The sequence below is a fragment of the Cheilinus undulatus genome, linkage group 3 (assembly GCF_018320785.1).
Source record: "Cheilinus undulatus linkage group 3, ASM1832078v1, whole genome shotgun sequence".
NCBI classification, from domain to species: Eukaryota; Metazoa; Chordata; class Actinopteri; order Labriformes; family Labridae; genus Cheilinus; species Cheilinus undulatus.
In genome coordinates, this window is record NC_054867.1 from 46767713 (window position 1) to 46795509 (window position 27797).

General features: G+C 38.1%; 1 protein-coding gene across 5 annotated transcripts; it reads left to right on the forward strand.

The window, feature by feature from the left end:
• The first annotated feature begins 943 nt into the window (after positions 1-943).
• pfkfb2b (6-phosphofructo-2-kinase/fructose-2,6-biphosphatase 2b) lies at positions 944-27533 on the forward strand. Of its 5 annotated transcripts, XM_041783727.1 has the most exons (17): positions 944-1087; positions 1402-1542; positions 4602-4727; positions 7498-7594; positions 11993-12059; positions 12227-12301; positions 13253-13309; positions 13417-13541; positions 13914-14121; positions 14338-14484; positions 15408-15512; positions 17238-17367; positions 17457-17519; positions 17608-17672; positions 21391-21558; positions 22220-22242; positions 25363-27533. In XM_041783727.1, the coding sequence occupies exons 2-17, from the start codon at positions 1458-1460 to the stop codon at positions 25430-25432; spliced, it is 1611 nt and encodes a 536-aa protein (XP_041639661.1). In that variant the 5' UTR covers positions 944-1087; positions 1402-1457; the 3' UTR covers positions 25433-27533. The 5 variants fall into 5 exon arrangements, with proteins under 5 accessions (XP_041639661.1, XP_041639662.1, XP_041639663.1 ...); XM_041783728.1 differs by lacking the exon at positions 22220-22242; XM_041783729.1 differs by lacking the exon at positions 21391-21558.
• The last annotated feature ends 264 nt before the right edge of the window (positions 27534-27797 follow it).

Consider the following 27797-nt stretch of genomic DNA (forward strand, 5'->3'; position numbering starts at 1 on the left):
TTTATGATTATGAATTGCTGTCCCATAATTTCTACTTTTTTCATGATAACGGGATTAGTAAATAATGAGATAAAGAGTCAGTCTGACCTTATTGTGACTGCAAAACTATGTAATTTATTTAATTTGTTTCATCTCAGAATTAGGATCTTTGATCTCATAAGCGTAAATTTATATCTCATCATTTGAACTTAACTATGGATATATCTTGGAATTCTATTTTATCTAATATTTTCAACAAATTCTTTATCTCTTAATTTTAATCTCCAAATTCTGATCATTTACCCTGTAATTTCAACCTTGTATCTCATATTTTAAATTTTCTTAACTGAATTTTTTTTTTTTTTTTCTCATTATTAAAAAAACTGTATTTTTTCCTTTTTAAAGTTGCGGAACTGGTCTTTAATATGTATCGCAGTTATGGCAGGTGTAATCGTTTCTGCTTTTTGTGGCCACATGTTCATGAACTAGTAAGACTATGGATACTATATAAACGTTACGGTAAGACCACAAATGAGGACAAACATGTAAATGATGTGTCAATTTTACTGTTTAACTACTGCTTATTTCATTGACGCTGTCATACGGTACGATAGATCTATTATCATATTTACGGTAGAGGAAATATGACGTGGATCAAAACGTATTTTTATATTTTTGTTTTTCCTCATTGATGAGGCACTTTGACGCTCTCCTGTGTTGCGATCTATTATAAGCGTTACGGTAGAGGAAAAACATGGCATAGCCAGCTGTACGGTTGTCTGGGAGAAAGACAAAAAATGTGACTGTGTTTTTTTAAAAATCGCTGTTTTTCCTTTTTCATAGTCTTTTGTATTGCCGTTTCCACATGTCGTGATAGCTCTATTACTAGCGTTACGGTAAAGTGTAAAATGATGACGTAGCGGCACACCTCCAGTCTGGAAGGACACCAACTGGCTGAGAAGGCACCAGCACCAAGGACAGGCCGACCAGACTGGGTTCTCCAGCCGCTGCGGCGGACGCTGCTTCTCGGTGCGGCAGTTCGTGAAATCCTCGGTCGTCCGCCGAGGCGATTCAGGCAGTCAGGACCCCTCATTTCAGTATCTATAAGGTAAGAGAAATGAATGGGATGCTCTTATATGTCTTGTATGAAGCGGATTATTTTTAAATTTTCAGCAGCCTACCGCATGAACTCAGTCACCCCGGTAAGAACAAATCATTGCTTCCCTCGTTTAGATGCGGCTTTGTAAACACAGTCTTTTTATCCAAGCGGATTTTTTTTTCTACAGATGATGTGGCAGCGTATTTTCTCCCCATCCCGTTCTTATCTGGCTGCATCCCTCCATGTTTCCAGGGAAACACTCATGAACAGCGTGGTTTTAGAAAAAGCTTTTTGCTATAACATGTCTTATCCTTCTGTTTCAGGTCCTGTAGGACAATGTTCCGCTGAGAAATAAAGGGAGCTGATTTTAACTCCAGCAATGTCCAGCCCTCAGATGGACAACGGCTCTGCAAACTCTGCAGAAGCCAAGAAATCAGACGTGAGAATGAATGAGAAGAAATGCTGTAAGTAAAGTCTGAGTTCACCCATAATTAGATCCTAACACTTTCCTCTCTTCATTCATGCTTCAGTGCTCTAAGAGCCCCCAGGTGCTCTGTAACATTACACCCTCTATTATCTCCCTGCATTGTTTCTCAATCTCTTTCCTTGGTCTCTGCAGCTTATTTCATTTAGACTATAACCTGCAAAAGCCAAAAATTTAAAGTCTTTAAAGTCTTCTGTGGTTTCCACTGTTACAGAGAGGATTTTCTTTTTCTCCTAGGATGTCTCCGCTTTATTTTCTCATGATCCCACTTCGACCCCTGTCCACTGATGGTACTCATGTCTAAAGAGACAATTATTTTCATCCAACAAGCACATGACCTACTTTTTAGATTGTTTTAATCCTGCAAAGAGGGGCAAAAATCACTTAAAAGCAGTATTTCAATTTGTTTAGCAAAAACAGAGCATAAATAAAGCCCAGGGGTGGAAAGAGTACAATCTCATTGAACTCAAGAAAAAGTACAGTTACTTTAGTTAAAATTTACTCCAGTAGAAGTAACATTACAGGTCCATAAGTCTACTCATGTAAAGTAAAAAGTTTAGCTCCCTTTTTTTTTTTTTTTACCAGCCACTTTTTTTGCAAAGAGCGGTATGATGTGGCTATGGTGAAATAATCAAGACTAAAGTTGTATTATGGTAAATAAAGGGAATTATTTCAAATATTAAAGAAAATACTGTCTTGTTCATGTTGTTTTGAGCTTGGTTAGTCTCCATTTTAGCCAAGCAGAAAACCATACACTGTCATAAAATCCCTGTGCTGGGCTATTTTTATTTACCTGCACAGTGGCAGGTTAGTTGAGCAAATTTTTCAGTGCTCAAAAATACCAGCACTTGGCAGGTGGTGGGTGTTCATTTCCAACTCTGCTGAGTACTGAGAAGCTTCTTTTGATAACAGTGAGAGTTGTTGTTTAAAATACAATCTTTCCTTTATATGCATTTAAAAGAACCGATGAATCTCCTGCCAGGTTTTTTAGGTAAAGATGCACCTTTGTAATAAAGTGAATCGCGACACCTTTTTTTGGATCTAATGTGAATCATTCTCTTTCAGCATCATGTGTAGTCAGAGCTAAACTACTGGCCAGTTTCATGTCGTTGACATCAAGCTTTGACCTCCTTGTTTTGACTTTTAGTTTTTTTGTTTTACTCAGTACTTGATTCTTTTTAAAATTTAGTGAAGCACAATGCTTCCCCCAAAATTCCCTTCTATATATGTAAAAGTACTTATTTTAGAAGCAACTGAAAAAAGTACAAGTATACAGAAGAGCTACTCAGTTGTAGTAATGTAACTTAAGGGAATTGGTTTCCACCCTGATAGAGACTAACTCTGTGAAACAAAATTAAAAGGCATTTTATTTTACCTAGAATAATTAACAGATATGTGTGCCCATTGTTGTGCAGCATTTCGGATATCTTTTTCATGCAGGTGATCAATACAGAATAAGAAATACTTTGTTATACCAGGGAGAAATTTAGCTAGTTGCAGACAAGCTTTTACCTCAGTAGTTTGTCTTCAGTCATGGAGGTTACAACTATATCTGGAATTAGTTGGTAACTGTATCTTAATCTTTTAATTTATTTTTCTGTTATCTCAGTGAGTGGACTACGTTGTCCAGCATAAAGCCCAGTTCAGACTAAACATTTGTGACTTAACCAGACCATTATAGGCTGTTGCAGGTGAAAGTTGTAGCAGTGTGAACTAGGGCTGGGCAATTAATCCAAGTTAGATTAAATCGCAATGTAGCCTGCTGCATTTTCAAATTGCAGAAGGTGCAATATTTCACTAACCTGAAATTAGTGTGGATAAGTGTAGAATTAAAACTTGTTTGCAGCAGAGATTTTATGCATTACGTACCATGCAGCCATTCAAGTGCCAATTTTAGAATAGTCTATGAGAAATTATACTTTCTTCATTTTTGTACATTATCCTTACAATAATGAGAATGACAAAAAATTGTCACTCCCTTCAACACAACAATTCGTTTGCAATAAGAGACAAAATCATCATAATTAGCTAAATTTTCAAAATTCTTCAGCCCTAGTTTAATCTAATACTGTGTTGGTTATAATATAGAATGATTTATTGCTTGTGTTTGTTGGGAAATACATGAGAAGAGGAACTTAAGAAATAATGCATACGAAATTGCAATCGCAATACTGTGGGGAAAAAACATCGTGATTGGATTATTTTCCCAAAATGTAGTCTGAATTGAGCCCTCGCAGCTTGAATAAGGCTACGTGCTGGTGCAGTTCAGTTTGTCAAATCACCAATCATACGGGAAATCTTGTTTGATAAAATCATGCTGTGAATTCGGGATTGTTTTATCTATTTTATTTAATTAAACTTTCACACAGAAACATTAGTCTCATAAACACTCCTGTCCTCTCCATCACCTGTGAATCTACTGTAAGTAGGATGCATCACTTGCTAATACATGAAAATTTCTAGGCTATAATAGCTACATTTGTACACAGAAGACGCTGTAATGAGCCTGAGCTGGGGAAGCATTTTTGTGTTTATAAATTTCACCATCCCTCTACGATAGTGATGACAAAAGAGAATTATGTTACACGTTATCATGGCGGGGAAAAATTAAAAAACAGTGAATATGAAGTGCTTTCCCCCTAGTAGAGACCAATTTATTGCACAGTACCTTGAAATAAATCACACTAAATTAAATGATTGTGACAGTCATGCTATGGGAACAGTACATCGTCTCTCCTGTTTCAGCGGTGTGAACTGGCTGGCTTTCACAAAGTTGCAGAGCAGTCTGACACAAACAGTTCTGCAAATCTTTGGTCTACACTTGGCTTAAGGAGTAGGGTGAAGGGAATAAAACTGACCTTGATTTCGGACAAAACCCTAGAGGCGGTGCTGCTTGTTTGAAACTCAAATGTTGCCAAACAACAGAACCATTATCCTCACAGTCTCATGGTCATAGTTGGATGGTCTGGTGTTACTGCTTTGAGCTATGAAGGGTTTTTATTACTGTGCCTAACATATATTTATTTGTCTCCTGTGCAGCCTGGGCGTCCTACATGACCAACTCTCCAACAGTCATCGTGATGATCGGCCTGCCTGCCAGAGGGAAGACCTACATGTCAAAGAAACTCACACGTTACCTCAATTGGATCGGAGTCCCAACCAAAGGTAATGCATGGCATGCCAGAGTGTTTCTGTTTCTTATTTCAGCTAGAGATTAAACGATACAAAATAACTTTCAGTGTACACATGAAGAACCGGAGCGACACCTGATCCAGACACTTGACAAACATTCTAATTTGGCGGTCTATTTAAGCTGAAAGATTTTCAGTCCCTCCCTTTGTTCTGCTATCACCAGATAGCAGAACAAAGCTTATCATAACCTGTTTTGCTTTCAGCTCACCACCTCCTCAGCATCCATCTGACAAGAGGTTTAAGATACTATCTTATCACTCCTCAAATTCTGCATATAAAACAAATCTGAGGAGTAATGAAATCAGAGCCTGGATGTCAAACACAAGCATGTTCTGCTGCTGCAATAGATGTTTGACTATTACAAATGTGAGTTTTCTGACTCAAATAGAGCTAGTTAAAAAATAATCAGTAAGTGGTAGATAACCAAGGGAGTTGCAGTACAATAATACTTATACATTTGTTAAAAATCACCTTTTGAAACAGATGTTTATAAAGTGCTTTGGCAAATAAATGAAAAAAGTAGGAACTTGATGACTGATTGGAGATGATGTGGGTGGCTGGATAGCTCAGTGGTTTACATTGTTGGCTGTTGCATTGGATTGGGGGCCCTTGGGCAAGAAACACATGTGCCAGATGTAAGTCTTTTTGGATGAAAGCGTCTGCTAAAATACATTTTAACATTGTAACATGATTAAAATGTCTGGTCCAGCACAGAGTAGCTGAACAACTATGCACAAGGAAAGAAAAAATAAAATCCAAACAAAAATAAATGCAAATAAAGGCATAAAGGAGATTAAAAAAAAGGCAGCTCTCTAGCAGCAGATACCATGGACGCTCTTTGCTGTTAACCTCCTTTTCAGAGGGTTAATTGATCTGATCAGTCCTTTGGACAATCAGGAAACATGATTTTATCTAACAAAATATTTATTGGTTTTCATAGCCCACCAAAACAAGGTTTCCATTACCCAATTCAAGGTCATCTACTCGTAAGTGTATGCCGTTTGATGAACTTAATAGCAAGGTCATCAGATGGTCTGATTTGAGCTGCAACTGTTGGTAATTACATTTTAAAACTACCTCATTGTAGTGAAAATCTTTGGTCTAACTGGGCTTAAAGCATCAATAAAGCATTTAAAAGAACTGCTTACTAGAGCTAAGTACTGTATATTATGAGTTAAGTATCTACTAAGGCTTTGTAAATGCTTCATGAATGTAGAAAGTTTTTAGTGGTGTTTTTAAAGTGTTACTATTTATGCCATACTTTTAGAGACATGTGGTAAAGGAGCCACAGGTCAGACTTGAACCTGGGTGGCCCGCATACATTTTTTGGTCAGTTTTTTGTATTTGATAAAAAATAGTAGAGATGGGCCTAACACAGTACAAAAAGTGTAACAAAAACAATGAAATAGGACAAAACATGCATTATTTATAGCATTTGATAGACAATTTGTTGCAATTTTTTCCCAGGCACACATCTGCGACACACTGAAAAGGGCTTTGTAACCCACTTTCTGGGACATCTGAGTGCCCCAGTTTAGTTTAGATTTTGATAATATATTAACCTGACACGCCAGATAGATTTGTTTCACACATCCATCTGGTAAGCCTCTAATACACAGCATTTGGGAAAGGGCAGAGCCTTTGAAAAAAACTCAAAGTGTGATTGGATGAACTTTCTGTCTGTCACATCTTTAAGGGCCAATCAGAGCAACAAAACGTGACGTTGCTGCTACCAAGCTGTGTCACTACTGAGGAGTAAACTCCATAGAGAGCTGCATAACGCGAACCATGCCGACTGTAGACATGTCAGTACATGACTTTTGTTGTTTCTGAAAAGAAAACGACTCACTGCTTTTCTTTGTTCTTCTTTTAATGAAGAAATGTTGTCAAGTTCTGATAAACTGGCGCTTTAGCAGCATCCACGCTAATGTCTTCTGCCATAATTGCACTGGCCTCTTGATGCTGCTTGCACACGACTACAACATAACAACACAACTCCACCGCGCCTGAAAGTACTGCCCCCCAGTCGCTGATTGTCTTGTCACTTTCTAACCGGGCCCAAACTGTTCAGACAGGAGCTTTGCAAGATGGATTCACCAGTGAGAAACACAGAAGGGCAGATCCATCTGCTTTGTAAGGTTAAAAATATATAGTTTTCCAGTTGCATAATTAGTGTTGCTGTTGTGTAAATCTTAGGGTACCTGATGTTAGGTACAATATATGGGCAGGTAGAAGACCAACATGCACTGGGCTGTGTTTTTTTCCAATCATGGCGAGGCAGCAGGAGCCATGAATTTTGTGTTCTTTTGCTTTGTTGCTTGCTATTGGAAAAATAATCAGAAATGTAAAATGGGCATGGGCTATATACTCATTTTTTGTATGCATTACATTCCCATGGTGCATCTGAGACATTTTGGTTTTATTTGATTTCTATTTGATTTTGATCCTTGACAAACAGCCTCCACACTGGCTTTGACCTGGAAGACTGTATGGAAAGCACAGCATTAGATCTCTATGTGTCTTTAATGCCTGTCAGATAGTTTCCCTGGATGATTTATTGGTTCTTTTTATTTTATGTGTGCAGCAACTCCAGACTTACATGACATTTACTTTTACTGCATGCCAGTGTGTGTCAGAATAGGGGGCTAAATTTAGCAAATTATGCATTTTAATAGTTGAAATTGTAAACAAACTTCTACCAAGCACACAGAGTTAAATTTTATGTCATTTGCTTACTTTGCAGTGTTTAACTTGGGTGTGTACCGCAGAGAGGCCGTCAGATCTTATAAATCCTATGACTTCTTCCGCCACGACAACGAGGAGGCCATGAAAATAAGGAAGTAAGTTCTTAATGTGCTCCATTAAGTTCTCTTACTCTGTCATTACAGCAGGCGTTCACATATCTTTCATTAAATAACATTATGAGAAGAAGCCTGGAGCATCCCTACTGTCTAAGTGTAATATTTCTCTGAGTCGACATTCTGCAGCTTCCACTGCTGCATCAGTGACTAAGCTGTTTTTGAGCCAACAGTTGATACTCAGGCCAGGTCAGCACAGTATTCATGCCACCTTAAATTGGCACTAAACTTTACTTTATATGCACAAGCAGATCCACAGCATTACAAAAGTAACAGCATGTTTTTGTGGTTTCTAGTTTGTATTCAGATGAAGCATCAATCACTGCAGATTTCTCCTGAACGGCTAATAGAGAACATACTTGTCTGCTTCCTCACGTCTTATCGCTGTCAAAGTGATCTAAATGGGATTTCATGCGCTCCATGGCTATCATGAAAATGTGACAGGCTCTTGACAGCATCCCAGTGCTGAATGTGACCCAGATATTAAACAAGCTGCCGCTGTCACTCTGCAGCTGACACAAGTCCTCCTGGGTGTTGCATGGGAATCAAACCAGGGTCAAACTGCAGCTGTAAGTAATCCTGGGAGTTTGTATTTATGCTATTAAAGGTATCAGCTAAAGCGGATAAGAAATTGTTCCACATACGGAGTAAAACCGCTTACGTTTGAGGGATGTTCTGACAGCATGCACCTCCTTTTATTCTCACAAATCTTATTTGTTCTCATGAGTTAAAGTCATATTCCAACATTTTGGGATTACATGCAAAGTCAAGAATGAAATGAGTATATTGTTATCCCATGCTGTATAAAACCATGGACCCTGTGATGTTGCCCATTGATTTCTAAAGACAAAAGATGGCAGTCCCCACACAGGAAAAGCTGACTCCAGCTAACTTTTGATCAGGAAAGAAAGTGGAGCTGAAGCTGGTCTTTAAGCCTCCTGGCACACAGCTTTAAAACGCTCACATTTTAATCAAATCAACCATGCCTGTAATTATGCATGACTTTTCCTTGGTTTCTGCATCCAGCCTCAAGTAGACACTTAAGGAATTGGAGTTTATTTGCACTTTGCAAGGGCTTATTTATTCAACACAGGGGGCTGTTGCTTGATTGAGTCCATCCTTTGGTCTGTCTAATATACATTCTATGAGCTGTAGATGTTTCCACTGTGATGGCATCTATTGATTTTGGAAGTACAGTTTAAAAAAATTGTAATACATATTTATTTGCAGGGCTGCCCAGCAGTGCAGTAGTAAGGGGTGTTACTCACAGAAGAAGTATCCTGGTTCTAATACGTGTTGGACAGGGCCTTTCTGTGTGGAGTTTGCATTTGTGGGTTCCCTCCAGGTATTCCATCTTCCTCCCACAGTCCAAAAAGTTACTCGTTTGGCTGGTTGGAGATGCTATGTAAGTTGCCATAGGTGTGAGTGAGTTTGCCTGTTTTTTTTTTTGTCTTCCTGTCACTGATCGGTCCTGGGTGTTCTTTTCCTCTCATCCATATTAGCTGGGATTGGTTCAGCTGCAACCCCAAAATGTCAAGCAGTGCAGCTTACGGATGCTCCGATGGATGTTTTTGCATTCTGCTTTTTGATACCTCAGAGATAAGTGATGATATTTGGAGATAAGTACTTACTTGCTTGCGTATATACATGAAGTTCAATAGAGAGTTGACTGGAGCCTATGTTGATTTCTGGAAGGCGTTCGACTCGGTGAGTAGAGATGCCCTCTGGAGGACTCTGGAGCTCTGTGGAATCCCATGCTCACTCATCTAGCTGATGTCTGTCCTATATTCTGGTACAGAGAGTGCTTTGAAATGTGGTGGCTCTGCCTCTGACTTCTTCATAGGTGATTCTGGGGTGGAGCAGGGGTTTGTCTTGGATCCTATGCTCTTCAGTACTTGTGTGGCCTGGACAATGAGGCAGGTAACAGGGAAAGTCAGATGTGGAGTGTCATTTGGCAATGTCCAGATCACTGATCTGGACTTTGCTGATAGTGCTGTGATCCTTGCAGAGACTGCGATGTCCTTTTGGGGACTCTAAACTTGCTGAGGGAGAAGGCTGTATTGTTGGTAATGTGCATCTCCTGAGCCAAAACAAAGATGCAGGCATTTGGGGATGCCTTGGATGCTGCCATTGAATCTGTGTCTGTGAATGGTGGGAGCGTGGAAGTTGTGGAGCAGTTCACCTACCTTGGCAGCATAATCCATCAATCTGCTGACTGAGAGGCTGAGATCAGCCACAGAATTGGACTTGTACATGAGGCGATGGGTTTGCTGAGCAGGACAGTGTGCCGTTCCCGGTATCTGAGCATGCAGACTAAAGTCTGAGTCTTTCGGTCCTTCTGGTCTTACTTTATTCTTGTGAAGCCTGGATGCTGACTAATGGCCAGAAGTGCTGACTGGTCTTCTTTGCGACAACTTCTCTTCGACGCATCTTTGGGGATCATTGCCAAGAACGTGCTTATTTGCTCAACAGAGCAGGGATGGGAAGGGTCAGCTGCCTGTTATGGGAACAGCAGCTATGCTTTTACGGGCACCTGGTGCACTTTCCCAGGCCTGATCCAGCTCACCGCATACTGGATGCCCAGGACCCGGGGGCCTGGTCCAGACGCCCATGGCAACAGCATGCGTTGTGGAGAGATGGGGCATGGGCCTGGCCCAGGCCTGGATGATGGCCATCAGTAGGCCAGAGCAGTGCAGGACCAAGGTCGACGTGGCAATGTGCTGAATCGGCATATGTTTCCATACATGACCTGACCTGACCTTACTTTCTTACACATATTGGTACTTGTAAATGCCATGTAGCCTGGCCCTGAAGCATACCCTGCTTTGTTGTTTTTATTCTGAAGGCACACTCACATGTAGTCCACTTACCCTGCAACTTGCCTGAAGCACATCTATCCCCCAGTCTCTTGCTGGCCTGCATTTACATTTCTTCAGCCCAAACTGGGCTTGAGCATGAGTACGTCATCATGTCATAATATGACACATGCAGTTTACAAGAATCCAGGTCCTACTGAATCAGCACAATGGAGCATTACACAGACAACATAACAGTAACTTTCCTTACTTTGAGGCTCATTTTGAGTCATTTTGGTCAGGTGACACTCTGCCATTGTTTAAAATGGTTGTCAAGAGAAGGGCAATATCAATTATACATCACATCCACATTGCGTACCTAATGACAGTACCTGCTGTCTGCATACAATAGCCACTGCACCATGCTGAAACACACTCTTTCTTTCCATACCAGGGCCACAGAAGTGTACTGTGATTGAGCATGGTACAGTGATTGAGAAATGAAAGACCCCTAGCAAAATAGGCTCTGTTTTTTGATAAATATTTAAAACAAAGAGGCTAAGTGAGTCTATACTGTTGATATAAAATTACTGATTGCAGCTCGTTAACTTAGCATAAAGACTTAGCAAGGGATTATTACAAACGCATCATGGAGAACACACTGGATTACAATGCTGGGATGAATAGGGTGTCGAGATTATCAGTGATCTGTTCGTCTGTCTAATAATATCCAAATCAGTCTGCACAAAACATAAATAAGAATTATGGTTGTTAAAAGATGGAAATTTCAACAAAGCTCTTCATTTACTAAAACTAAGCCACTGGCTTATACAAAGGCTGGTTTCTGTTATAGTTTAATATCATTTAAAGTGTACTATTCCACTGTTTTGGAAAATTGTTCCCCTAAGCACATTGAACATAAACACAAAACAAGGGTACATGGAAGAGAGACCTGCAGATCGAGTCTAGAATGACGTAGTCTAACTGATGCAGTGGTTTATATCTTGTGCAACAGACCAGGTCAGTCAATGATGATTCACAGATCGTAACACACACCCCAATCCCTTAATACTTCATATTTCCTGAAAATCACTAGTATGAGAGAGAGACAAGCACTTTGACAAGAAAATAAAACTGAATCCTGGTTTATTTTCTGCAATGTCTTTTAGGTAAGGTCTTTCTTTGATAAATATTCAGTATAAAAAACTGCATTTATTCCAAGGAGTTACACTCAGACCCCCTACTGTTATGCAGTGGTGTGGAGAAACCTTTTAAGTTTTGCTGATGGAGGGCTTGAGCTCAGACTTGAAGGGGAATTGGAGTGTTCTGATAAGCTGCGGGCGCTGTTTTAAACTTTTAACCCATGCCATGAATATTTTTTGAAAGACATCTTTCTTTAAATTTTTAAACCACCTTAAGAGCAAAAAGACTGTTTCAAAAGGCATGCTGAGACTACTGGTCCACTTATACTTTCAAATTTGCGTTTCTTGAGTCATTTCTTGGATATTTGTACCATGTAAGTCAATTTCATTGATTGATGATTTTTGTGAATGAGAGCTATTTTTTTTTATTCTGTGTTCTACAGGCAGTGTGCTCTTGTAGCTCTGCAGGACGTGAAGGCATATCTGACAGAAGAGGGAGGTCAGATCGCGGTGAGTCTCTCCGTGTTGGCTAATATCCAAAAGATTTAAAATATCCAGAGCAGGAACACATCTGGCATGAGAACAACGTAATCCCTAACTGTCCTATAAATGTTTTATCATAGTACACCCACACAAGAGAAACACATTTCTTTTATTCTGACATGATCCTTTTTTAGGTGTTTGATGCCACAAACACTACAAGAGAGCGCCGTGACCTCATTTTAGGATTTGTGAAGGAGAATGCATTCAAGGTATGTTTGGAAAAGATTAAAAAGGTGCTTTGCAATGATTATCTTTCCATTCTCCTAGTTTTGATGAAAGTTGACCTTTACAGATAATAAAGCGTATTAAAAGTTCATGACACAGTTTCCAGGATTTGTGCACCGCTGTGACTGAGACAAGAAACAGTTCAGCCTATTATTATACATCAAAATGGATAATTCATTGAATCAGTCTGGTATTATTGTGTGCACTGAAGCTCAGAACCAAAGCTCGGCTTGCCTCAACTTTTTCAGTCCATCTGTGATATAGTTAAAAATCAATGAGTGAACTAGAAATGGTGGCTTCAGTTTCTGTTAGCTGTAGGTAACAGGCCCTCAAACAGAATTGTCGCAGATCTTCAGAGGAAAACTCAAAAATCAAGTTTTTTCCCAATCATGATTTCTTCAACATTTTCCCTTGATTAAATTCAGTGTTTCAGTTAAGAAGCTAGCAATCATGTGTAAAAAGACTGACGCAGCACACAACGCCAGGGGCTAGTATTGTTTACTTAAATATATCCAGTTTTACCAATTGCTTAAAGAAATCTTTGAAGTATCTTATTCATGTTACTTCTTCAGTTCTTTAACTAGGCTATAAAGAATCTAACAAAGCCACAGAGCTAACTAGCTAAAAGCCCATACAGCTAACACCTGTTAGAAGTTCACATGAGTAGTCAGAAAATATTTTCCACTTGAAAAATATCCAGTTAATTCCAGTGATAAATCAAAGACACACCTGGAGATGATGTGTATATGTGCATATACAAAATAGGGATTCCAAATATTTACTGGGGAAGAAATGCACTCCACGTCGTTTTAAAGCATATATCTACTTTAATTTATGTAAGGAGCAGTGGAATAGCTTCTTTAACTTCAGGTTAACTTGAGGACAGTTTCAGGAAGCTCTTATTTAAGTCTGCCCCTCTGCTTTATTTCCAACAGGTGTTCTTTGTGGAGTCGGTGTGTGACGACCCAGAGGTCATTGCTGCCAATATTCTGGTATGAACTTATGTCACCACCAGCAGACATCTTTACTGGGTCAAACCTGTAAACTATTAATATTCACTCTCTCTGTACTGTTCGCATTGTTTGACTCCCTGTAACAGGAAGTGAAAGTGTCCAGTCCTGACTACCCTGAGAGACACAGAGAGAGGGTGATGGACGATTTCCTTAAACGAATCGAGTGCTACAAGGTCACTTATCAGCCACTAGATCCTGATGATTATGACAAGTAAGAAATAATCAACTTTTACCACCAAATAATATACCATACCATATTAGTATCAAATGTTATATTTTTGTCCATAAAATGTTAAACTTTGTTTGATTTGTCTTGACCAAATTTCCAGACAAATGAGACCCAATTTCTCAATTAAAAAGCTTTAAAAATAGAACACAATTCAAACTTAAAAGGGGAAGTATTTATGCATGCAACACTAAAATAGCGCCTCTGCAAAATTCAATCAGAAACCTTCTTAAGAGGAAGGAAATTGTCGGCATTGTGTTCATGATTTTGTCATATTACAGTTGCAGTTCATCAAAACAAACACTAGGTGGTGCCAGCATACAGTCAGGAAGCTAACTGATTCCTTTGCACCTGCAGAGATCTTTCTTTCATCAAGGTGATGAATGTGGGCCGTCGTTTCCTGGTAAATCGGGTGCAGGACTACATCCAGAGTAAGATTGTCTACTACCTCATGAACATCCATGTGCACAATCACTCCATCTACCTGTGTCGGCATGGAGAGAGCAGTCACAACGTCGAGGGCCGCATCGGAGGAGACTCTGAGCTTTCACCTCGAGGGAAACAGGTACCAATCACCCCTGGCTCTATATCAAAATCCTATTTTTATGAAATCTAATGCATTTGTCTTCTGGAAACTTGATTTTACCTCTCTCCGGGAAGGGCCAAGACTCAGTTCTGACCTTTGTCACATTCCATCATCCCTTTTTAGCTAGATAAACAGATAGATGATAAACAGAGAGATTGATCTGAGACCTTTCTGTATGTCTTACTTATTTCCTAGTTTGCTCACGCTCTGAGAGATTTCATCGAGGAGCACAAACTGTCAGATCTGAAGGTTTGGACGAGCCAGCTGAGAAGAACCATCCAGACAGCAGAGGAGCTGGGAGTCCCTTATGAACAGTGGAAGATTCTCAACGAGATTGATGCGGTAAGTTAAGTACAGACTATCAGAGCTCTGATTAAGCTGTTTATATTTTCTTTAACACCTGAAAGAAGCAAAGAAATAAAGTACGAAAGTGACAAAAAAAAGTAAGACAAAAAAATGGAAAAAAAGTAGAGATGCATTGTTTCCACATTTTCTCAACCAAGTACGAGTTAGAGTGCTCACATTTGAGTAATCAACAGTACCCAGTATAAACATGAGACCTTAATGAGGCCAAAACTCTTCCTAACTTTGTTTTTAAAGCTGATATTATTTTTATCAAATGTCCTCGCCCATCCTTTTTAGTCCTCATTTATGTTAAAATATCAACAGCAACAGATGTTGCTCCAACTTTGACTACATACTCATATAATGAGAGGCAAACATCATGCTTGAAAAGGATACCAAATACAGTATCTGCAGTGTTTTATGAGCCCAGGTACAGGTACCCAGGCTTGGTATAAGCATTTGTGCATCCTAAAAAAGCCTAAGTGAAGAGGTCTTATATTAATAAATAACAGATTTCAGTATTTTTCCTCCCTCTGAAAGTAAATCTAAATAAAAGTTTCAAAGATAATGCTACAAACAACCTAAGGTGTTGTGTAGATGGTAGATTTAGTTAAAAGTGACTGAGGCAGACAAATTAATTCAAAACTCACCCTGGTATCCACCTCATCTTACAAAAAAATACTATTAGTTATGTAATTAAGCCTGTTTGCTGCTCTTATTACATGTAAAACTAGCTTAAAGCACTGCATTTCTCCTATTTTAGAAGAAAATGTCCCAGTTTTACTCTAAGTCTTTATGTGGACTCCACTAAATCCTGCTGTCATGTTTTCTTATATTGACATTTTTTTTAATTTTTATGTCTTTGCTGTTTTTACTCATGCCTTTGACATAACTATAAATCCTTTATCATCCTTGTCTAGGGTGTTTGTGAGGAGATGACCTATGAGATGATCCAGAAGACATTCCCAGAAGAGTTTGCATTGAGAGATCAGGATAAATACCACTATCGCTATCCAGGAGGAGAGGTAAACCTGATACTCTACTTCTACCCCAAAACTACTTATGATTTCATTTCATTTTATTTTATTATATTTTGTTTTGTTTTGTTTTGTTCTATTTTATTTTATTTTATTTTGTTTTGTTTTGATTTGTTTTGATTTGTTTTGTTTTATTTAATTATATTTTTATTTTATTTTATGTTTTTTTTATTTATTTATTTATTTTTCACCTCAGTATACAATTATCACTGGAGACTTTGGGATACATACAGAAGGACAAGTTAAAGAAAAGTATTAAAAAAAAAAAAAAAAACCTTTGTGTTTCTTAGTTTGGCTCTGAAATGGTAATATATTTTTCTCCACACACTTTTGAGGACTTATCCAGAATTTTACAATTGCAAATCCAAAAGAAATATGTTTTAGATATGAGCATTCAGTAAGTATTATGAAACACACAGTAAGTTAAATTCCTCCACCAGGGGACTCTCAATCAAAACAGTAACACAGTGTAACGGGTACAGAGCAGCGCTGCACATCTTCACTGATTCTTTCTTGTTTTCAATTGAGGACTATGTCCAATAAAACCTGCAACTCATAAGGTGTATTTACTAAACAAAAAAAACCCCATTTTGTTTTCATTCATGAATTTCCTCTTTTAAAGGAAAAATGCACTTAAAAGTGCACTTCTGCATTCATGATGGAAGTGAGCCCAGAATGCACAGGTGCTCTGGGATTCAACGATGTGCGTGCAATCTGGCATTGCCTCCAGTGCTAACACAGAAGTGCACTTTTCAGTGCATTCTTCCCTCATTATGACAAATTAATCAATGAAAACAAAATGTCTTGTTTTCTGTTCAGTAAATGCACCTTAGGAGGTGCTGTTCAGCTGAGCAGAATTCTCGATTCAAAACAAGAAGTAGTACTGAGAAGGAGGCCGCAATCTGGGCATAACAAGACACATCCTGTTACCGTGATAAAAATGTAAAACTTCTCTGTCTTTAAAAACTTAAGGAAATATTTGAGAAAATGTAACACCTCAATTTATTTTGTGCACATACTGTGTCTTTGAATACTCATAAAAACTTTCTCTTTATAGCAAATACAAATCACTTTAGAAAACTTGAGGTCTACATGCACAGAGAGAATGGTGTTCCTGTGGGTCAGGGGAAGACAAAGAAATCATGGAAGGCATCAGAAATTCACAGATTCTCATGAATACAACACAAAATTTATTTAGAGATTAGCTATAGTGGCAAAGGATATTCTGGATCCAATAAAGAATAGGCCCTGATCTGGGAGGTCCTGGATCCTGTTCTGGCAGGATTTGGCAAAATTAAGCCTTGATTTTTAACCTAATTTTGAAGTTATTTGATGAAGATAAAACTTATGTATAATGACATATTTTGGGTGCAGGTTAAATGCAGTTGGTAGAGCAGGTTCTCGCGTACAGAGGCTTTAGTCCTCAATGTATTGATCAAGGACCGACCCCTGTTCCTTCAACTGTTCTGTCTGAATAAAGAAATATAGCCAAAATAACTCTTAAATAAAGGATAATAACATTTTTTTTTAAATGTTTTTGATGTTAAACATGTCTGATCCATGCCACACGTATACCCTGCACTGTTTAACCAATGAAAATAATGCATCATTTCTTATTAACTCTTTAGTTCTGACTAGGTGTTTTTATGAACCTTTACCTGTTTTGTTATGGCCCCCAGCAGCAAGAATAAAATATCTCTTTATTTTCACCAGTCTTATCAGGATCTTGTTCAGCGTTTGGAGCCTGCCATCATGGAGTTAGAGAGACAGGGCAACGTGCTGGTCATCTGTCACCAGGCTGTGATGCGCTGTCTGCTAGCTTACTTTCTGGACAAGAGTGCAGGTCAGACAAACACAAAGGTGTACAAGCATTCAGGATACCAGATCACACCAACAGATGATAAGATGTAAACACGCTTCTTCGTCCCACAGAGGATCTACCATACATGAAATGTCCGCTCCACACAGTCCTGAAGCTGACACCTGTTGCATATGGTAGGTTTTACCTCAGAGTTTCTCTCACTGTTACACCACAACAATCATATACATTCACTTTCAATGTTTTCTTTCTGGTTTCTTCTAGGTTGTAAAGTGGAAATGTTTTATCTGAATGTGGAGGCAGTGAACACTCATCGAGACCGGCCTCTTGTAAGTTGCTCTGAACCCAGCTGAAGAATCAGATTGCTGCATAAATGTGCATACACCATTGTTTAATTAAATCTCTAAATTTAATATTATAAGCTTAATATTTTTGATTTTTAAATCTACACAATATTTCTGTGAAGTTAAGCTTCAAACCTATAGATGAATTGTCTCTTTGTCTTGCTTGTTGTGTCTGCAAGTTGCAAACATACCTCATCCCCCTTTGCTTTCTTTCTTATATCCCTGTTCTGTTTTTGTCTCTTTTTATCTGTAAATTCAATTATTCAGTCTGGCTTGAGCTGAGAGTTAATGAATGCAAAGTTAGATTTAAATTTGATCAAGGCAGTGGCTGATGATGCTACCTTGCTTGGCTGATATGTTCATCTTAATTGCTCTGGTTGCATCCCCTGAGAAAATGCAAACTCTGCTGATGTTATCCATTTAAAAAAGGTTTACTACTTGGATTGAATACGGGAAGTTTTGTTAACTTTGCTCTTATTTTGTTCCTGTAGAGCCACTTAATCTGTTAAAAATGAAAATATTGTGATTACTTTGAAGGATATTTTTATTGCAATATGATTTAAGATTAATAGGACTGAGCATTTCTGCATCAAAAATGTTTGTTTTACCAAAAAAACTCTTAAAGTCTGCTAGCAAATGTACAACTACGAGGACATGTAGAAGTTTGGACGGTTGTCAAAGCCACTGTGCATCACTGGCTGACAGTTAATGACCACAAAGCCCTCTACCACTGTGACATCGTGATTCAAATGCAAGTAAACTCCAGCTACACTTTAACAACAAGTGTTGCTGGAGTTTTTGTTTCCTCCAAGACTCCATTCATCCTCCATGCAACTTGGCAGTTGGTGAAGTTGTGCCAGAAAAACCTACTTCAGATCCATATGCACCAGGCTATTGTTCCTCTTTTATTCAACCCTTTACTGACTATTACAGCCTGCATGAGTCATTTTATTAGTAAATTCTCCTCTTGGCATCTTTGTTGATAACACAGATTTAGAGAAGGCCTCGGTTTGCTTCCTGTTTATGATCAGTTTAGAAATCCCATTCCACCAGGGTTATCAGATGGCTGCATATTTTACACAACATCATCAACAGCTGGTTTAAAAGTGGTTTATGCAACAGGCAGGTCCAACCATTCAAACCAAGCAAATTGATTAACAATAAGAGAAAAATGATAAGAGCAGTTCAAAGCCACTTCCTGCTCTCCAGATTAGCCACAGCCTCATCTGGGTGAAAAAGGAGTAATCGCAATCGTGTTGCTTTTTGTGCTTCAAAAAAAATACAAAGAAAAAAATAAATGAAATAAAATACAATAATTACTTTATGTTTTTATTCTCAGGTTAGGAGTATACAAGACTAGGTCTGTGGCTTTGTCTGCTTGGTATGTGATGTTGGTTTCGGTCACAGGGTGGGGCTGTTGGTCCACAGAGAGGCTGCATAGAGATTCATATAGACTTAAAACTTTATTTTATCATGTTATGATGCCAGTCAATGATCAAAAGTGAGGACCAGGCAAGGTTGAAGGTTGCTGTTATGCAATCCTACATCATCTGCATAGGTGCAAACTCATAGTTACCACTAAATTAGAGCATAATAATTAGGTCTTACATGCAACAAGTTCAATACTGAAATCAGAACTGATCACCTGGATAAGATAGGTGTTAAATATGCAAACCAAAATATTAAAATGTTTAAAAAATATGTTTAAAGACATAAATGTTTGAAATAAAGTTTTTTACATTTTTTAAAATCTTATTTCTACAGTGGTGGGGATCCATGGAATAAATTATTTTTTTCCTAGGGGAGGCTCACTCTCCCACACTTTGAAATCCCTGGCTTAGAGAAAATCCTACTTTCCTTGTTTTCATATATGCTTAAAAACAAGAAAGACATGAAATCTTCATTCCCTTCAATTCAGCAAATCATGTTGAATTAGCAATGGGTCAAAATATTCCCAATTAGAACATTGTTCAGAACTTTTCAGCCTTACTTTGATCTACTGAATACTGTGTGTGTTGTTATATTGAATGACTTATTGCTTGCTTGTTAAGTAACACATACAATGAGGAACTTAAATAATGTCATTTAAAATCGCAATTGCAATATCTGGGGGTGAAAATCGCCTTTAAATTATTTTCCCAAATCGTTCAACCCTTGTCAGAAGTCCTGAAGTACTTCCAATGTAGGCTTCATAAATAGCTCACAATTGCTTTTTATAATTAACAGATCCCATTCCTCGGGGTAACAAAACATCTCAAATTTTACAGGTATAATAATAATCTAATTTCTTTTAAAATATAAGTAAATGCTCATACTAACAAGTAGGTTTTTCTGGGTTTCTTAGCAACAGTCTAGTATCAGGTAAACTGTGGAACTACTGTAGTTGAATTAGTGGAGTCAAAAACAAGTCCATTATTTATTTATTTATTTATTTATTTATTTTTGCTAGTGTTTGCTTCTTGTATAACTGTTGTATAAAAGCAATATCATATTGGAGGAGATATTGTTCTCATCACTGCTGTGATTATCCTTAATGAATCCACAGCAGTGATGATTGATTGATTGATAGGAGCAACTATCTGATTCATTACCCAATCCATGCCAGACCTGCCCCTTTCCTGGTGAAAGAAATCCATCTAAATAAATGTTGGTAAATGAGAAAGATTGGGTCTTTAATGATTGAAAGTTTAAAATAGAAAAAATGTACAGTTTAATGGTTATTGAGACCCCAAATCAAATGGCCATGTGTGCAAAAAAAATGAAGACATTTCTGAAGTATTTACACTGTAACATTATAAAATAACCAAAGTTACAGGTGTATCTGAGTGTCTGTTTTTCCTTTCCATCAAACTTGACACAAACAAGACATTGCATACCTTGTGTGCTTTCTAAGCATGTTAAATGAGTTTGGTCTTAACTTTCAAAAGGTCAAAAATGCATTAGTTTTAGTGCGAAGAACCTGTTAACAGGCAGGTAGATGACAGCTCCTGCTGTAACAGAGCAATCACTGGCTTAAGGTCAGTAGAAACTCAACGCCCTTCCCACATTTGACCACTTTTCTCCTCTCTGGTTTGACCAAAAACCACAGAACTCTTCTTTTGCACTCCTTTGTCATTTGAGAATGACAAACATATCTTAAATTATGGCTTTTGCAATTATATGAGGCACAAACAGCAATGCAGCAGCATTCAAATGCAATGCCTGGCTGTTTATACTGCTTTACTGTCTCAAGGGTTGTTTTCACTGAAACAAGGCGTGGTAATTCTGGAGAGCAGGAAATGGCATTGGACTGCAGAAAGCGTTAAAGCAGCTGGAGGACTGTGGTTACTGTACCCAGCCTTGTCAGGCATTGTGCTGCCTGCTCAAATTCAGCTGTAAAGAATAATTCACCACTGCTCCTCAAACTGCATCAGAGCAGGTTGAACTGTAGTGTCACCACAATCAGGTTCAGAAGTTGTTCACCTGTGCAGGAAGCATTTGAGCATCCAGCACAGTGTAGTTATGCTGCTTTGCCTCAGGCTGTTTATGTTTTTAGTTTGTTACCACAAACGGTTTCTGTCACCGAACCAGGCTTCCGGCGCCTGATGTGCGTTTGTGGGTTCATGTAGAGAGGATGGCTAGTTGGCTTGTTTGTGTCTGATTAGGTGTCCCTCTGGGTGCTCAATATTTCCCTTAACACCTGCGGTATTTCATCTCCTACCAGGGTAAAATCCCGAGGGACTCTGCTCTCATACACCGGCGGAATAGTTACACCCCTTTGTCCAGTCACGACCAGGTCAAGCGTCCCAGGCTCTACAGCGCGGGGAACCAGCCCTGGCTCCCGCTCGCTCCCACCCCGTCAGCTCTGATGCCAGAAGAACGGCAAAGCCAAGTTAGTTCGAGAATATCAGGCTCCCCCTCTGAATCAGTCACTGTCGAGTGCTAATCAATCACCTCCCTCCATAGTTATTTCCCTGTGTTTGACATCCCCTCAGTCAGTTCTGGTTTCTCTCGCTGATTTAGTGTCTGTGTTGAAAATCACACATAGAATCCATTTCTGTCTGTCTACCTTTCTATCTCTCTGTCTTCCTCTCTTAGGGCATGTTTCTTGTCTTGACTGAGGTTTTATTTTCTGTTAACGCCGTGCCTGTCTGTTTTGAAAGTTAGATCTCTGTCATGCATGACCTCTGCTCCACCTCTGGGCTGTCTCTGGCTTGAATATGCAGAACGGCATGCCTATTGTATGCAGAGGAAAATTTGAGCCTTTATGGCACACAAAAGACATATATCAACAACATATAAAACATCCTTACACAATCTTCAACAGTCAGCAGTTATTCTACTTTTTAAAACTGAATCAAATTTGACTTCATGGAAATCTAAGACCAATCAAAGAGAATATAGATATGTTTAACCTTGAAATGCATATTCATATCTGTACATGTTGTATGTATATGTTGGCCTTGCCTTATGGGGTATGTGCTTTAGCCCCTCTCCACATTTCTATCTCTCTTTCTCTCTCTCCTCTCCACTTTCTCCGACCTGTCTTGCAGCCTCGGATAGGAAGCGGTTGTCTGTGAGTATTTTGGAGACTCATGTTCATGTAGCGAGCCTTTCCCATTCCTCATCTCATGTCATCATAACCTCCCAAGTCAAAATGTCGTCAACATTGGTGGATTTTAATGATTTTTACTCTTTGAGTTGTTCTAACCTAACATCACCTTTGCACTCTTTAAGAATGACAGCAATGTACAGCTTTTGTTTCATGTCAGGAATGTTATCAAGAACATGCTATCAGACACTGATTGAGTTGCAAGAAGTGACTCATTTATCACTGTACTTGATAGGCACCTTTATATGAAAACCATATGTATCATATGTATAGCTCTGGGAAAAATACTAAGGGGATCACTGCAAAAATATTCACTTTTTTTCTGTTTCTACTATTTATATATTTGAGTAAAACTAACATTTCTTTTTTTATTGCATGCAGCAATCTTCCAATTTCTCAACATTTCTGCATACATTGAGTACAATCCTTGCACTTTATAAAAAAAAATTCTACACAGTTTAACAGATTTACATGGTGTGGATCGATATAAAAATTACTCAGTCCTGCTGACCTTTTAGCGTTTAGCGTTATCTAGTCCAATGAAGGGAGACTAGAGTCTAGCCCCTTAAAGCCTGTTAACTCAAATATTATCCAGAAAATTCTTGTTTTTTTGTAACTGAAATGTTTATTTAACCTCCTACCAAAATCTGAAAAAAGAAAAATTGCCATAAAATTACATATATTTGTTTTCTATTACATTTGATACACTAAGGCATTTTTGGCAACCCATAATCCACTGGAGGGCATTTTTTATCATTTATCTGCCTCTATTCAAAACATTTCTAAGTAATTTATTGATAAGATAGAGGTCTTATAACAGTGTGTATCAAATATGATACAAAAGGCATTAAGGGGCTAGAGGAGTCTAGTACTGAGCTAAGAGGCTAGCTGAGCCACTCTAACATAAAAAAATTAATCATTTTGTCAAAAAATATACTTTCAATTAAAACACTGATGGACAATTGATCGAACAAACCTTGTAGAGTAAGCGAACGAGTAAAGATGTGCTTTTCACCAACCAGACTGTTCTACGAAACAACTCTTTTGTGATCCATGGTTGCTAGCTCCTCTTTGAGTGCCAGCATCCTTTCCTTCATCCTTTGTTATGTAATCTACATTTAAAAAGCCAAACTGGTACCAAATGAAGAGCTGTTGGGGAGCCAAACAAGCAGCTCTACAGAGCTGATTTAAATTATCTGGATCTCTAAAAAGAGACAGATTTTCCGTCACGATGGTTGACAGTGGGCGGACATCAGCTGGGGAAACATGAGTAAGATCCGAGAAAAAGAACAAAACCATGGCAGAACTGTACTGAGCCAAACCAGACCACTTTGTGGAAACAGACCACACACCCCGCTCAGCCAGGCTTTAGACAGTGGCTTTTTTTAACAGTGTTAATTTTGACAGCTATTTTTAATCTTAGTCTTTTGATAACATGTCTTTTAGTTTTAGTCACATTTTAGTCCGTCTACCCTTTTTAGTTTTAGTCTAGTTTTTAGTCAATGGAAACTCCAAAACATTTTAGTCTAGTTCTAGATCATAAGAAGTCCTTACATTATAGTCTTTAATTTTAGTCCGAGCATTTTATTCTCTTGCCTAAATCTGGTACCAAGTCATTTTGGTGAGTTCTATACACTCTGCCAAACCTGGAGTCCCTGCTTTCTACTGCTAAGAGGCAAAAGAGATGCAGATGCATTGTTTTTGACAGATTTACCTATAGTGGAGAAATATCATTGATTTTTAATGTATGAAAACTAAATTACATTTAAGTCTAGTTTTAGTCATCTTGACAAAAATTAAGCTTACTTTTAGTCAGTTCTAGTCATCACAGATCTGTTTTTGGCTAGTCTTAGTCTAGTTTTCATCATGGAAAAAAGGCTGTTGACGAACATTTTTAGTCATAGTTTTAGTCAATGAAATTAACAGTTTCTTAATCTGCGTCTGCTACCATTTCTTTTAGAGTTTTTTCTTTTTTCTTGTTTTGCCTGAATATTTCACAACTTTCAGAACACAAAAGTAGCCTAAGAATTAAGAATATTTTCTTTGCATCGTTGTAAACAGCTCAAAACTTTGTGTTTTTGGTAGTTTCTCTATGCAGAAATCACTTCTTTTCCCCCAGCGGGAGTTCTCTGCTGCTGCGTGATATTATCTGCAAAGAACCTGTAGTACAGTCTGAACTCTCTGATTTGGCATTTCGAGGTTTCCTCCAGTAACACGTCACATACAGGCAAGTGTTCACAAAACACCTGTAGCTGGGCGCATACAGGAACCCAAGGTGAAACAGCAGGTATATCTTTGGCCTTCAACCACAGATTACAGTTACCCATTCACACCCAGCTGGGCATTAAACCTCTGACCTTCCAATTGAGAGACAGCCTTACATTCCATATCAAGATTTGGTGCAAAAAAACCTGCCCTTTTAACTTCTGGTGTTATGCCAAGTATGCATCTTACAGGAAGTGTGTGTCTCTTGGATCATGTATCCATGAAAGAAGGCTGTTAATCATTATAAAGCTTTAATTACATCTATGTACATTTGGAAATAGCATCAGGGCTAGTTTAAACTTTTTAAAGGTTAAGTTATTTGTTTTATGTTGTTTTTAAAATGAATATAAACTTGCTTTCCTTACATTATTCACCATCTGAAGAATACTGCTGATTTTGTTGTGCTCACCAGCTGCCACTTTTCAGCAAGTAAAACACCTTAACCAGAATATTTTGTTTGGAAGTTGGAAGAAATGTTTAAAATAAGACAAAGTGTTCCTTTTTTTCAAACACAAACCAGATTAATAGTAGATCCAGGTAAAAATATTTTTGCAGTGGTCTCATCATTTCTTACAGAGCTGTATACTGCAATAATCAGCAATCAAAGATGGTTTATTTTATTTAGATTAATACATCATGTAGTGTACTAGAGTGCACAGTTTAAGGTTCCCACACTTTAAAAAGGTGACCTAATTTCACAAATAGAAACTTGAGACTCCTGGGTCCCCTGGGAGGCTCTTAATTTCCTCAAATAGGATTTTCTGCTTTGAGACTTTAATTTGTGAACGTCAGTGACACTTTTCCTTTTTTTCCTCCAAGGAGTCCCTGTGCGAAGGAATCGACTTTGACAGCCCCGAAGAAACTAGTGGCTGTGTCCGCTTCTGAGTGAAGAAAGACTTTTTACTTCACGAGACAATGTGGGCAACAGTTTCAGACGTGAATCAGAGAATAGAGAAATGGAAATCCTCAGGATGAAGTCAGAAAACAATACCTACAGAAAAAGAGCTCATCTACTGGTCGTATCTATCATAACGCCTCTGTCTAACTGTACTCTGCATGCTTCGGCTTTGAACTGGAGTCTATCAATAATATCAGAAATGCTCCTGCATGTGCACCATAGTCAACCAATCAATGAAAAGATCATACTGTGTTTCAAACAGGCAACTAAACCGACTCTCCACTAGTAAAAATGCCTTACAGAACTCGTGCAGTAATAGATTAGCTCCACTGTATGCCTCTGAATGTACCAAATTATGCATAATAATGATGAAAACCAACTATCATTACTGCAGTAGAACATACTAGTGGGTAGAAGTGGTAAAGATATTTTTATAATACACTCATCAACAAAATGTGTAATTGTGATTGTTATCAATAAGACATCGTCTGTTACTTGTTAAGGTTTTGATTTTGTTTCGTTTGAGAGGAAGTTAAGTGGAAATTTAAGAAAATACTTGAGTTTATTTTTGATGTGTTTTCTGGTTTATGTCTTATCAAGAAGACTTTTTACACAGTCAGTTCCACTCTGCTGAAAGATGCTGTGTACTTGTAGAAGATAGGGATCTAACGATGCCTCAAAATGAAAATAAAAACTAATAAGAATATGGAAAATTTAAATCAATTTGACAAATGAAGCTTAGTGTTAGTTCATGCAGGGCATGGTAGTCATACACCCAGCAGTGATCAGCTGACAGCCAGCTGATCCCAGACGTCATCCCCCCAGCTCCCACAGCCAATCACAGCTCTTTTTCTCAATACAGAAATTTAGTTAAATATGACGTACTTATCACTAATCCCTGCCTTTATTAATGCTAATGTAGTAGACTGCTGCTATTGGCAAGCTTAATCTCCTCCACCCCAGCCTCCTCCTTTAAAGCATAAAACTTGTTGAATCCTCATATTTGGACTTGTGCTACGATGGATTATTTGCCTTGGAGCTACTTTTATTAAATATGCATGGTCATAAATGCATCTATCGGTATGGGGTTTCTAGCCATGCGCTCCCAGGAAATTCAAAGCATGCTGCTTGACTAACCCAAGAGGAAACTTTTGAGCAGAGCCATCTCCGACCAGGTAGAACTATATATCCATTTTGCAATAAAACAGTTTAATGTATGACGAGAGTGTTCCTGAATGAAATGCATAATTTGTATGCTGCTTTTTTTTTTTAAACCAGCACTGTCAGCTGTCTGCTTATGCCTCTCGTTAGAGATCAGAAGCTGACGCAGTAGCACTTATAAATCACTTTTTATAAAAAAATATGATAAGCATTGTTTTATTTGCAACTATACAGACCTTAAAATTAAGACATATTGTTCATATTTATAAAGGAATAAAGACAATTGGATATTATCTTTGAGGAAGAATTAGAACATAAAAATACTATTGTGGATCTGGTTTCATGATGTAGATTTTGCCTTGAGTTTAACGTTACATCCCTGGTACTTAATAAAGACACTTACTATTCTGTCATATTGTGGTTTTAATGTGTAAAACTGGTGTAATCCGTCACAGACAACACTAAATCTGCAGTGTTCAGTCATTGTTTTTCTTGCCTGTGAATCATTAGAAGGTGAAATTGTGTTACAGAAACATGTCAGTGTTCCGTAGCCTTTTCTTGACCTTTGTGTTCATGCTCTTATACAGGCCAAACATTTGTTTAACTACTTTATTTCACACGTATTTCCTCCTTTGTCGTTCCTTGCACCAGTGATTTTTGGGAAAACTCAGATATGCTTGTACTTTATTCGATAACAGACTGTTTATGACTACCTGTAAAGTTTGACTGTTGATGGGTTGTTGCCCTGCTTAAAGCAGTCTCCTTGTGCCTTTTCAGCAGACAATGAAAGTGTATTTTAAGGGACTCTTTTTCAGAAATGTAAGAGAAACTTTAGTCTCTACAGCATGTGGAATGGAGTAAATTTATTTTGTAATTTGTGACCATCATGTACTCTTTCCTTGTTTAATGCACCAATAAAACTATTAAAAACTGACAAGTAGAACTATGGCCTGGTCGTTAGAAGCCCTAAATGCATCCTTGCGGTATTGGGCTCAAAAGCAAGGGATGAACATAAAGCCTAGAAACCTAAACCTATTGATATTTGTCCTTTAAAATCAAACCAGTTCATACTTGAGACAGAATTGAAATCTATGCAAAGTTTGAAGAGAATCTTCAAAGCTATTCTTGAGAAATGAGTTTACAAGATTGGCAGACAAACAGCCCTAAGACGTTATGTCTTTGGTCCATCGGATTG

Excerpts from the sequence above, each read along its gene's own strand:
- pfkfb2b (XM_041783727.1), top strand. The coding sequence starts at position 1,458 with ATGTCCAGCCCTCAGATGGACAACGGCTCTGCAAACTCTGCAGAAGCC. Across the intron at positions 14,485-15,407 it reads TTCTCAACGAGATTGATGCG|GGTGTTTGTGAGGAGATGAC; the intron begins GTAAGTTAAGTA and ends ATCCTTGTCTAG. Across the intron at positions 17,520-17,607 it reads GCTGACACCTGTTGCATATG|GTTGTAAAGTGGAAATGTTT; the intron begins GTAGGTTTTACC and ends GGTTTCTTCTAG.